The sequence below is a fragment of the Zootermopsis nevadensis genome, unplaced genomic scaffold (assembly GCF_977971745.1).
Source record: "Zootermopsis nevadensis isolate Lab colony 2312 unplaced genomic scaffold, Znev_1.0 Znev_ptg000027l, whole genome shotgun sequence".
Classification (NCBI taxonomy): domain Eukaryota; kingdom Metazoa; phylum Arthropoda; class Insecta; order Blattodea; family Termopsidae; genus Zootermopsis; species Zootermopsis nevadensis.
In genome coordinates this window covers 1,363,824-1,377,658 of record NW_028259159.1, presented here as the reverse complement: position 1 = coordinate 1,377,658, position 13,835 = coordinate 1,363,824, and the positions used below count along the sequence as shown (strand labels likewise).

General features: G+C 34.7%; 1 protein-coding gene across 2 annotated transcripts in view; it reads right to left on the bottom strand.

Moving 5' to 3' along the window:
- The window catches only part of IA-2 (tyrosine phosphatase IA-2), a 62,629-nt gene that overhangs the window by 2,759 nt on the left and 46,035 nt on the right, over positions 1-13,835 (bottom strand). Inside the window, exons 17-23 of one of the 2 annotated variants that reach the window (XM_022061351.2) lie at positions 12,153-12,207; positions 11,942-12,046; positions 11,744-11,860; positions 10,313-10,510; positions 9,499-9,665; positions 7,781-7,834; positions 6,624-6,915 (exon numbers count right to left, since the gene is read on the bottom strand). In XM_022061351.2, coding sequence (XP_021917043.1) covers positions 6,639-6,915; positions 7,781-7,834; positions 9,499-9,665; positions 10,313-10,510; positions 11,744-11,860; positions 11,942-12,046; positions 12,153-12,207 — 973 coding nt within the window. In that variant the 3' untranslated portion in view covers positions 6,624-6,638. Of the gene's footprint in view, positions 1-207; positions 6,916-7,780; positions 7,835-9,498; positions 9,666-10,312; positions 10,511-11,743; positions 11,861-11,941; positions 12,047-12,152; positions 12,208-13,835 lie in introns of those variants that run through there. The other variant, XM_022061349.2, reaches the window with a different exon arrangement.

Here is a 13,835-nt window from a genome sequence, read left to right as displayed (position 1 = left end):
TTTTGCAGTTAAAAGTTGATGAAAATAAAATAAAATTGAACAGTCAAGAGTTACTATAGTATCCCCCAAACTGCCTTAATGTAATTACCCAGTATATATTATTCAGCTTTTTAAATATTTTCCTTCGGTATTTTGCTTTACCTTCAAGTCTGAAGACCATGAAAGATAAGTTTTATAAACCATTTGCATAAAAATGAAACAGTTAAAAATTTTTTGTTTTAAATTCTGCTGTCACAACAAAAATACAATTTATTACTGTAGTTTCCACCAAATCACCTTGCATTTCTATCTGTAGTACTATTATTTAGACTAATACAATACTTATTTCATTAATAACTGTTTAATTGTAACCCAGGTAATGCATGCCAAGGGGAATTTGTTATGTCCCACAAAAATATAGATTTCTATACTTCACAATTCAGTATTAGAATTTGATATATGTATATATAATATTTACATCTTCACAATACAGTTTAAAATAAACACATCATCAGTGTTTATACAATTCATACAAGGCAACAGAGAAAGTGTGGCACAAGTAGAAGGATAAATTTCTGGGGAACCAAACTATATATTTGTCTTATAACATCTTCACTTGCAGAGGTAATGCACCAAAACACTGTTACTCAGGTACAAGGGACTCTGTGTGTGAAGAAGAGAAGAGAGGACAGCTCCATTCAGTTTACATCAAGTAATGTTTCAATAATGTAAAGAAAATTATAATAATTTTCATGATTTACATAATTGCAGTTTTTGTCAGTCTTTGGTTTCTCCTACAAAGGCCAAACAAAGGTGCAGGCAAGGTAAAGGATAAACAGTTAAGTCATGGAAACTTAAAAATTATGTGCAGGGCAGATGATGTAGCAATTATTGGCTTCTTACTTGTTACATGTAAAGTGAGGACCAGGGATATGCAATGAAATTTTGTTAATATTCACCAAATTCAATTTCTCAACAACAAAGATATAGGCCCACTGCAGCATATTTGAGTGATGTTTGCCTGTGGGTCAGCAGGAATCAAACTCTTGAGAACAAATTGACAACCCAACTAAGCTGTGTACAGCATTTACTAACCTTGGTATTTTCTTCATATCCAAAAAGAGATTTTGTGGTGATCAATAGTGTTACAGGTTATTGCAAAATGGCTACACACTACTAGAATTATATATTTAAATGTAAGTATTTTATTTAAACAGCTAATGTGAGAAATCTGGGCGAAGAATGGATTGGTAACAAACACCTACAGCTCTCTACATAATTGTAACATAAGACTTATTTTCAAATAACAGACACTGTCAACTCGATACACCCATAGCTTTGCAGTTAAATCTTAAAATGTAAAGCTATAACTGTACCTGTAACTAACCACTATTCAATAAAGATGTATAGGAGAGGTACAGCTCTATGCATTCTTAATAATTACTGATCTACTGTAATGGTCTGATAGGTATTACAGGTGGAGGGGAGAGCAGGTATGTATCATTAGGAGTAAATAGGGAAGTTTGCAGTATGTATTGTGCAGTGTTATCTCAGTTCAAAAACCATTTATTTGAAGACTGAGTTGTGTGTCATGTGTTCCATTAGTAAATGTGTTTTGGTCTGGTAGTAGTCACATAAGCATGCAACTTCTAGTCAAAACCCTTGCACTTCCATCCTTCATTGCCCTGCTTCCTTCCACAGACACACTTAACAGTCCTGCACAGTACACACATCTAATTTTCATTACACTTTTACCACCATTTTGCCACATCAATCTGTCCCTGGTGCACGAGCAAACAACATTAAATGGTTTTGATTGGCAAGACAATATGCCAAAAATAATTTACATCCACGTCACAGAACAATATCAATAACAGACTATCCCAACAAGTTTACAAAGTACAGTTTAGTAACATAATGTAACACTGCATGCCGTAGGCTCATATTTTATGCTTAGTTTGACGATGCATTGAAGTACTTGATTAATATGATTCAATACAGAACTTCATAATCCTACTGAAACAACACAAGCTTAATTATTTTACACAGTACTGCTAATTAACATACATGAATATTATCCTCTCTTCATGGAGGAAATCCCTTCCTTCTGCTGAAGGAAATTATGATTGATTTCTTTAATTATAACCGCACATCTTGTGTAACAAATCAGGACTGAAGATTTCATATATGAACCAATATTGCATCAAATCTTCATGAAAGATATGAAATTATAAATAAATAAAGCACACCACCCAGGCATACATGGTTTTTTAATTTTTTGATGCTAACAAAGTATTTCTTTTTTTCCTGCAGCAGCTAATGTGACAGAACCTGTTTAGGAGGTTGGGGATGAAAGCCAGCAAGATTGGAGAACTCACCAAAACTGAGAACTCACTCAGTGCCCAATTTGAATTTGTTGTGCTATGTTCCTCCACACAATCACTGCAATTAATGAATATGATGAAGGAATAGAGTAGGACTTTCAAGAATTTAAATTCTTCAGAAGATATAAACAGATTATTTCCTAATGCAATTTTTATGTGAACACTTTCACCAGATTTTAATCCTGATGTTTCTATTAGAAACTTTTATCTTTAAAATCTGCTTTTCTAATGAAATTTCATCCTAACATGAATACTACATATTCATTAATTTATTTTATAATTACTGTGTTAACGAATAGGACTAATAACAGATGGTAGGCTGTACAGAATGCCTTTATTCTTCTTGCCTCATTTATGAATGATTTCAACAACAGAAATTATAACTGACACTGAAAGATTAATCAATCAAAAGCAGTGTCAACATCTCATTAATAGATGATTTTATTTGGAAAAAGTATTGAGTGATAAGTGAACCTGTTTACAATAGAAAGTTTGTAGACTTTAGTGTTACTCATTTTCCAATAAATAAACACTTTACAGGGCAATAATGTTTGTAACTTTTCTCACAGTATGGTTGTTCACCTACTTACTAATGCTTCTTCCTCTTACTGAACCATACGTGCTCCACAATTAATATGAAGACAACACATCCCTGATACTGGAATGGTATGAGTGAGAACTTAAGTGACTGAAGCTTCCTGACACAAATATTAACTGCAGGAAAACCCAATACACTGGGGATAATACACATTTGAAACATAACATTTCGATTTGAATGCATAAAACACTATAATAAATATTTCTGGCAACTCTGTGAATGGGAATATCTTTCATAAAAGACACAGAATTTAGTACTATTAGTCTTTATGCTATACTGCACCATGTCTGTTAAAGAACTATTTCAACAGTACTGGCCTTGAAAATTTACTTACTGTTCTGCTGAAATCAAATTCACTGCAAAGAAATTTCCTTACACAAAAGCCAACCTGTTGCAACAGTTCAAATATAAATATTTTTAATAAATAACAGTCACTCTTTATGTAGATATAAGATAATATATGTTATTTCTATGCTAATATTTACCTTGGAAAGTAAATGACTGTTCTCTTATATCATGACATAAATTAACATTACATATATTTATCTACATATTCACAATTAAAGCATCACATTTATATCTAAATTAAATGTCATACAGCAACAGTAATATACCATTATTATGATATATTTGCAGCTTTCCTATTAGAACTTGCTGCATTTCTGGTGCACACTGTGCACAGGGCAAGTAGAAGGACACAAGAAATAAAACATAATTCATCCAAGAGGAATGCTCATATATATATATATATATATATATATATATATATATATAAATTGTTTTTTTCAGGTTAGAAACTGTTTACAAATGGAGACTGTATGAAGGAGTGGACTGAGTACCACAAGTGACACTACATTTAATATACTATATACCTTCATTGTGCAGCAAGAATGCTGGGCAGAAATATTTACTTGAACCTAATTTATCAGTTTAATTTGACAAAGTATACTTCCTTCCATTTTACCACAGCCTTCATTCATACTTTGTTCCACCATTTCAAGTCCTGTGACTCATTAAAAGTCAAAGAGCACAATATTTCACCAAAATTTCCTTAATTATGTGATAATTGAATTGCACTATGAAACCATGCAGATGTGATTTGGTGGAGTGTACTGGAGACATGTAACAATCATTTTATGGAGGTTTAATAGATTATCCATTTCTAACAATAAAAGACTGGCTTGAGGTTACCAGGAGAAAACAATCACAAAATGGTCAAACGTTTTTCTTAAGTTTACAAAAATTCTGAAGCAGGTGTTTGAAGACAATACAGTTCTAAGTTAAGTTAAGATGATTTGTCATATTATCAAACATTATTCTTTAAAACTTCATTGTCAACTGTATACATATAAAGTTTTACTGTTCAGAGTACCATTTATTTCCTAATCATTGTGACTCATTGTATTTAATCTAGATATGATATTTCAAATGTGATTTTGAATTTTTATAAGAATTAAAATCAAATTTCAGCCTGTGAAATATTACTCAATATTTGTTGGAGGCCTTTAGTATAAATAACCATTTCCCTTTTTTAATTTAAACAGATGCTGTTGAGAAAAGTAAAAAATAAAATTACATTTGGTAGTCACCATATTCTGTGGATGGAAGATTCATGTGCACTATTTTGGAGAATTTCACACTGAGCAATACTGTGTTTGTGACATGGAAACTTCCCTAGTAAAGCCAAAACTTAATGAATAGTAGAAATGAGGTAAAGTAAAAGTTGGGCATACAGATATACCCAACAACTTGTGATACTTATGCATGTTTTAACTTAAATACCACAATTTATTTTCCGGACATTGTAATTTGTGCACCTGGTTTGTTTAGACTGAAGCAACAAAACTACCATGAATAACAGGTATAGTGTGAATCTGTTTACCTACTTATCAGAAGGAAATGCCCAAACACTGTCAATGTTTTCACATTTCCTCATCTTCACTCATTTTCAAAGTAACTAACTTGGATTGGTATGCCTATCTTAAAGTATAACCAAAGATAATTATTTTGGCATTCACTTTAAATAAAAGGGACATCATGCAGCTATTCCACAACCACCCAGAAATTCAAGATGTCTGGAAATTCTTTAAGGTTTATGTCACATATAATTAGTGTATAGGATTCAGGAAAATGGATTTGGTGTATCTTCTTCAGTGTGGGATTTTTTTTGTCAATCCCTAAGGCAAGGAAAAGGTACTGTAATGACAAAGGAATTAATATCAAGTGTTCAGCATATGCAAGTATAAAAGTTATAGAAAATTTATATTTAATTATTGAGCTTTTATAGGCAGATCCATGTGTTGAATTTTGCATCTGCATGTTGCTACTATTATTCATTTGTAAAAATAATATCATCCACTTTTTCTGTTCTTGTCCCTGTCATGGCATAATTACTGTAAAACGAATTTCTCTATCTTTTATTAATTTTTTAAAACTTTCTGAATTAAATAATTTAATTAACTTTTTGGACACATTAATGATAATTTTCCATACATGCACATGTATTTTAAAAATTTCTCACTTTTATTTAAATACTTTTTAATTACTTTATGACCAAATTAACTTTATTAAGAAAATAAACAGTTCAAAGTGGTATTTTCATATGGTGTATGACAATTCAGAATTTATTGTATATCATTTTGACCAACAAATACTTGCTTCCTTGCTCACAATAAATTTAGTACATCAGAAAAGATATTTACTTTTTCATACTAGGAAAGTGAGAACACATCATTATATGTCCTGCAGGTAGTTATTTGAGATATTTCATTTATAAAGAACTTAAAAAGAGTGTTATTATATAAAAGTATGCACATATGTAGATCAAGGCAGCCTTGTTTATGATATGGAGTAACCAGTAGTGTATCAACCAATACCAGTATCCCCCTGTTATTGATCACTACCTAGCTACATGTAACAAAGAAATAAATTTAATATGTGACAAGGAACAATTATGATGGTCTTTGACCATGCATTTGGAAAAATGTAGGAAAATATATCCGTTACAAGAAAATATTCATAAAAATCCTACTGCAAGTCTGTACACAAACATTCCAAACCTGCCAATCTGTTATGGTATGAAGAACTAGTGTATGCAGGTCAAAATAAAATTTAGCATGGAAAATGGAACCATACCAAATTATAAACTTCAAATTAATTTTAACTAACCTTTCAAATATGTTTTAGTTTGTTAAACTTTGTCTGACCTCCCCTAAAATGGTCTAGGTTCTCCAAAAACTGTAGAGCCATGGGGAAAGCAGGAAAGAAACTTACTTCAATATTTTAATATTCTACTATATTAAAGACAAACATCACATACTTTAAACATAGCTTTTGATATTATGTAGTAGTCAGAAAATAAAGATAAACATTAAAGTAAATATTATTTTAAGTTAAATAAATATAGGCTTAAAACTATAAATTAACAGGCACACCCAAAAATTCCTAATGTCCCACCTCCCTTCTGACATATGGAGTTTATGCCAGTTATGTTATGGCACAGTAATAAAATAATTCCAAAACTAGAAGCTAAACAACCAGAATTTAAATCATAACATGAGTGGAATTAAGGAGCTGACTGAGTGAAATATGGATAGGACATAAGCACCTCAAATAATTTCCTCTATGAGCCACTGGATGGCCATGGTTATAGCATATCATACCTGCATGCTATCAAGTTACTGTTGCTGCTGGGATGAAGTGGCTGTGGGTACAGAAGCTGCTGATACAGAGGGCTGCTGTTGCTGTGAAGGCAGAGCCTTCAGAATAGCATGTACTTCATCTGCGACTGCCATCAATACAAATTCAAACTGCTGCTTTGTCTTTACCATGTGAGGACGCTGGTCACGGATGTGTTCCAATGTTGCGGCTATGTCAATCTCTTTAGCACCTTTAGCCATGCGGTTGAGGACCATGTCAATAAGACAGTATGTGCCTGTGCGACCTACCCCATCACTGAAACAATCACAGTACATAATTCTGTAATCCTGATTAAATGAAAATAAAATATGCAGTTCATATGCAGGTTTAGAACAACTATGTATCAACAGCATTTAATGGGCATGGCATAACTGTGGATTTGCCTGTCACAGCATTCATCTGGGGAGGGGGAAAAAGAATACAAAAGAAGACTCAGACAGGAATGGATATTCAAACTGGGCACCGCCCATACACAAATCAGTCTTTTTAGTTTTGTGTTAAATCTATTAGTAAATACAGATAAAACACTGTTAACTAGCTGTTACATTTACTAACGGAAGCAAAGCATTATTTTCTTCTGTACCGAGTTTGTTTTGGGACAGTGTCATCTAAAAGACAAAATGAACTGAAAGTAGCAGATGAGTTTAGTGGTTAGCACTACCACTTTGTATTCAGATTGGCTCCGATTTGAATTTAGGTTGGGAGACCAGCTGTCCTAATTAAGGTTTCTCTCATTTATCTCAGATCTTCCTGAAAAATGTTGGTATGCAAACATTTTAATAAAACTGAGTTTTGTATTTGAGACCAACATGAGTCAATCTAATGGCCCATCTTGGTGAAACAAAGTATATGATTTGATTATTGTTGACATCAAACACACGTGTAAAACATATAACTACACTCATAATAAAATAACAGATTGCAAGTTTGTACAAGAGCCGTTTCTGAAAGGCCTTAATTGAAAATCAGATACTGTCCTGCCACTTGTAAAAAGCATAATATTTAATGAATTGTAAGTGCATTATTGTTACAATTTATATTCAATCATACAGATTTACTTGTATTAGCTTTACTGACGTGTTATTTTCATATAACCTGTACACAGACTGCCAAAACTAACCTGCAGTGGACGATGATGGGGCAGGAGCGACCACGATAAGACTTGTTCACCTTCCTGTGAGAAAAGAGTTTGGCAGTAATAAATGCAATGAAGTTTTGAATGATAATGAATGAAAGATGAATGTCCTCTATATGCACATTAATGTGTACAATTTTCTTCAAATTTCACAATACATATATTGTGTTAACATTTATGCTGACATAAATCTATTGAAAATTAGTGTGAATGTCACTTTTTGTATTCTGAGTTATTTATTTGAAGTAATTATAATGTAATTTTTCATGATAATAATTTAGCACAAACGTATTACTTTCTATCCCTCTTTTATCACTCTGAATCAATGCATAATATACTCTCCATACTTTTCGCCATAATACAATAACATACTTTTAAACATTGTTTTCTTTCTTTCTACTGATCCAGTTTTCTATAAAAAAATGTTTGTTGACAGAACTCAGGGTATTCCCTTGTCCTTGTAAGTATGAAATGTATTCCAAGGGAAGAAAAATGTTAACCTTAAGGATCTAATACACCAGTTAAGTTAGCCAATACATAAATATTCTTTTGAACGAGCTAAACACTTATGTAACGTCATTTTATTAAAAGTAATTTTTAAAGCGACAGTGCAATGGTTAAATGCAGAACGTTAATCAAACCAAAGAAAACATTTTTGCAATAACAGCTTACACTTTTTGCACGCTAACGTTAACATTATTTATACCGCCCACATTTCTTGTTATCGCCGGTCGATATTCAGTTGTGCCAACAAAAGTGAGGTCGATCGAATTGATCGATGTATGATTACGGCGTTTCTTAATATGATTGGTCGATATTCCGCATTCAAAAAGCGGGGCTGATCGAATCGATCGAAGGATATTTCACAGATTACAAAATAACTATTACCACCTACTTCCAGAACGTATCTTAATTTTCGTAAATCTCACTCGATATCAAATTCTACAAAATGTGGAACAACTTTATAATAGGTGATCACTTATACCTGGAAATGATTTTGAAGTTTATTTGCGTTATCTATTCTAACTTAGGATTTGAGGTTCTGATGGTTGGTAGTATTAATATGACTCTTCTGGGTTGCGGCTTCATCTAACCTACTAGAAGTCTACCGATGTTTAATAGGTTCTTGCTGCCATTATCGTCAGGGCCCTGATGGTGGAGGGAGCATGTACCTTTGAAATGTATTTTGTACCCAAAAGTGCAGTCTTAGACCTCTTGAATTATCCTTGTTGCCAACCTCTTACCCTTTCTCAAATTCAGCCAACCTTTTTTTTATCATATGTTGCTTCATGTGGTGATACATGTATCACAGTGCGACTTCATAATATCTGCCTCAATTTCAGCAAAGTATACACATACTGGTACCAACCACTGATGCAGACAGACTTTAGTCGCTAAGCTATTATACTCCTGTATGTGAAATGCCTACAAATTTTCCAAATCCTCTATTGATTTTACTAATTCTATCTAACATGCAAACAACACTGATTGACTCTTTATGCTACCTGCATATGCTAATTGATAGATAATGGGGTGACTGCTATTGTGAAAGAAGTAACAAAAATGCAACATGTCACTATAAAAATGTCAACTGACTACAGGCAGAAGTAGAAACAATCTCTGAAACTTTGTTAATGTTACAGAAGCATTAATTTAATTACTTAGCCAGAATTTAAGGGTTTCATTACTAAAAATGAACTGACCTGCGAAACTCAAGCAGAGCCTTGGTGGAGAGAGGCACACCAGAATCAGGCCAGGACAGGAAGTGAAACTGTGTCACTGTGCGAGTTTCGCCCGTCTTCAGGTTCTTCAGGTAGAAACTGCGCACCAGATAGTCATCACACCAGATGTGTTCACTTACAAGATGTACCTGGTCGGAGAAATGTTTCACAGATGAGTGGCCTAAAATTGTATTCTTTCTTGTGACTACAAGAAGAAAAGAACATTTATAAACTCAAGGAAATGGACCACCTGGAAGAATTTGACATAGATCGGTGGTTAATATTGAAATGGATCTCAGAGAAATATGCAGTGTTACAAAGAAAAGTAGACATCTTCTCTCACTCAGCATTACTTTCTAGGTCCTGGAATCTAGGAGAATAGATGAGTTCAGACATTGGTGCAATAATGTACTTAATTTTGTGTTTCATTGTGTCATCGAATAAGAAGAGCAATGATTTAGTGAAATAACTTGGTTTGAAGACAGCAATCTTCATACTCACCGCTGTGAAAACCTCAAATTTTACACTTGGTTTCACTTGATTCTTTTAATAAGGAAAATTTCATGATGCACTTATCTGAGTCTGACTAATTATTTTTCACCCTCTTTCCCTAACAATACATAGGGTATAATTTAGCTATATTTCCTGAAAATATTTTATGTTGACTGATATTTATATAAATATGGAATATTGTGCTGCGCCATACCTTAAGCACTGTTTATTATTCAAAAAATTAAGAAAGCAAGGGAATATAACTTAAAGGAGTACAGATCTAATTTCAAATGATATCCCTTACCTCATAAATGTGGTACAGTTCGGATCCCTCCTCAGGCCAGTAGTGGTGACACATAGCTGTCCCATTCTCAGTGAGGCGTGTGAGCATCACCATCACTACACTACCCTGCTCCCACACCATCTGCCAGAAGTCAGGAGCAGTGTGGGGCAGAGGACCTTGAGTTGCAATGTAGGCCGGATTACGTGGGTCATGATCTGTCTGTGTTGAGTTTGGAATCACAGAATAGGCATTATTTACATCATTCTTGTTAAATAAATTAATGCATACATAAATAAAAATAAATTTTATCAGATTGAGACTTGTAATGGGTTAATACGTATAATATATCTGATCAGTATGAATTTGCAATAAACATGTATCATTGTGCTTCATATATGAAGAGAGATGGCATCATTTCTGTAAATAGGTGGCCTGTCACTGTGAGGGCCTGGGTACAATTCCAGTGCAATCTGTAAGGGATTTATAATAAAAAAGTAAAGCTGTCTCACTATATGCCATGTAGGCGTTTGGGGTGAGTGGAGGTATAGCTCCTCTCTTCCTTGACCTTGGCACTAGATGGGGGTGAGTGGTCAGCATCACGCCCTGGCTACGCTTTACCCCTGGGAAAGGACCCCTGTACCCATTGGATAGGAGGCTGGGTGGGCCCCAGTTAAGGTGAACAAAATTACAATGGGGCAGGTTTTCACCTAGTACTTCAATTTTATCCCATCAGTCATTATTCCAGAAATACTACATACTAATTTCACTATAAAAGAGTTTGTCACTTGACCTTTAATTGGGTCCTAACTGCTGATACGACATTTGACTGGATTAACATGTTTATTGTCTACACTGCTTTGTGTATAAAAATATTTGGCTTTATTTGATATCAGAAAGGAAGAACAATCATATCGTTAATCAATCAGGAAAATATTGTCACTTAATTTCACTTTCTACAAGTCTCAGATAATGTACTATGGGGCATCCAATGTACATAAGCTCAGATAAAACAAGAGACTATTCATATTTACATCACATATAGAGAAAAACCTTGTCTCACAAAGCAATTAAGATGAACAGAAGTAGTTCAACATAGTTAATTCAAAATTTCAGTATTTTAAACTTCAAATAGATAACAGTGAAATTTTGTTATTATGACTACAAATTATTATCAATTGTATGGTACTGAAATAACATTAAACTACCAACATTATAAAGAATCAAACACTGCAACTATCATGCTTCTTACAGACAACATAATAGAAAACAAATTCCATTCAAATGTGAAAGACATGGTTGATGTCAACATAGAGATCTCTTTGCAACTGGTACAAGGAAATGTATGGGAAATCTCTCCTGACAGTAGCCTACCAAGGTTTTGCCAACTGCAGGTTAAATAAGAAAAATACCAGGATGGTTAATGAGGGCCAATGGCATTTGGAAGTTACTCACAATTGTGGATGCATTGATGTAGTCAGAACCTGACATGTTAGCAAGATCATTGAGTACCACTCGAGCATGGTCAAATGGCAGAACTTCTGGGTAACGATTTTTCTTCATATTTTCTGCCTGTAGAAAGAAATCAACTTGGGTGAATTCTTATTTTAGCCATAAAGTTATGATTCACTAGTGGACGTGTATCTGAATTACCTTCTGAGCTACTGTGGCTGCACAGGGCTCTGCCTCGTATGCGCACAGGGCGACCCACTCCTGCTCCAGACGATCCTTGTTCTTCAAGTGGTCCTCCATATATGACTACAAACAGAAGCACAAAGTCGTATCATCTAAAATAATATTTAAAAATTCAGTTCCTACCTAAAAAAAATTATACTTACGCATGATAAAATAAGCCAGTGCTTACCAGAACCATGTGACCAGTTGAAATGTCCATGTTAGTGAGTGCTGGCTCCTCACTCCTGCAAACATAAAACAGAGATTACGTTCAGAGTGAAGCATTCCTGCGTATCCACTGCTACTTCAGAATATATATTATATAACTAGGGAATTTCAATGGGTAGTATTCTTAATGGGAGCCGGGATAGCTCAGTCAGTATAGTGACTAGCTACGGGCTGGACGACTGGGGTTCGATCCCCGACGGGGGCAGAGGATTTTTCCTCTAGCCTCTGCGTCCAGACCGGCTCTGGGGCCCACCCACCCTCCTCTACAATGGGTACCGGGGTCCTTTCCCAGGGGTAAAGCGTAGCCAGGGCGTGATGCTGACCACTCACCCCCATCTAGTGCCGAGGTCAAGGAAGAGAGGAGCTATACCTCCACTCCCCCGAAACGGCCTACATGGCGTGTAGCGGGGCAGCAAATAAAACATTCTTAATGTGCTTCCTTATTTTATATGGAAAGTTAGTCTTATGGTAGCAACATGTCTGTCTGTCCATGTGCTCATCATGTATCCGTCGCTTCTCCTGTCCTTGTAACTACTGTATAAAACAAAGCTGTTGGATCATACACATATCTACACATTATTGTATGACAACAATTAAAATGTGGACGTAGAATTCGTACTAGTGGAAAATACACACAGGTATGATACACTAAATAGTGGCTTCATCATAAGACTGAAACATTTGTACAACAGGAGGCAGCATTAAGTTCTCTTCAGAGTGTCTTATTTAGGCAAACTTTCGTCCAAAAAAGCAAACTAAGAATTGCTTGTGAGATCCGAATTTTTTACGGTGGTGAAGAAGACGACATTTTTCTGGGTTGTGACGCCATGTGGACTCGTTCGCAGATACCAGCGTTTTGAAGAAACATACTTTCTAAATATTCAGGGCTGAATTACTTAACATCTTATAGAATAAACGAAACTGGACTGGAATATTTTATTTCGTATTCGTGACGCCATCAGAAATAAAAATCAGAAAGGCATAGTCTATGTACAGCATTTTTTGAACTTCGGACAGGGTACAGCATGTTCCATTTTAAGTGCCAATAATAAAAAAATGATAATTCAGTCTAGAGAGTACTTTATAGGGCCTACTGGCCGCCATTAGTATAATAAATTCTTTCTAAAACATCAAACATATTTGTAATAACGTATAACAAAAAGGCAAAAGAATGCAGACATTTTTCAGATGAATTACGACGGCGCCCAACAGTTACATCTTTATTTCGGGAAAACTGCGCTGAGAAGCAGCAACAAGAATAACAGTAATAGCAGAAAGAAGTCGCCCACAGAGCGACTGGCTACACTCCAACACAGGATGTCATCGAAAGGATACCGGGGGTTCTCTCCCGCGTGGTAAAGCGACCGGAGCATTAAGTTGGCCAATCGCATAAATATAATTCCGGGTTAAGAAGAAATGGAACTCCACTTCTCGTATACGCCTTTAAGACATAGCACGAAAGCACAAGAATAACCTTACCTTTACAACATATTACACATACAGTAAACAAATGTGAGACAGGGGCAATGCAAAATACGACTGTATGCCATTATCTGCACAGCCACTCATTATATCGGTTCTGATAACCAAAGAACGTGGGACAACTTTTGCGCTGACTTCGAGGCCAATATCGAAATAACCTCAG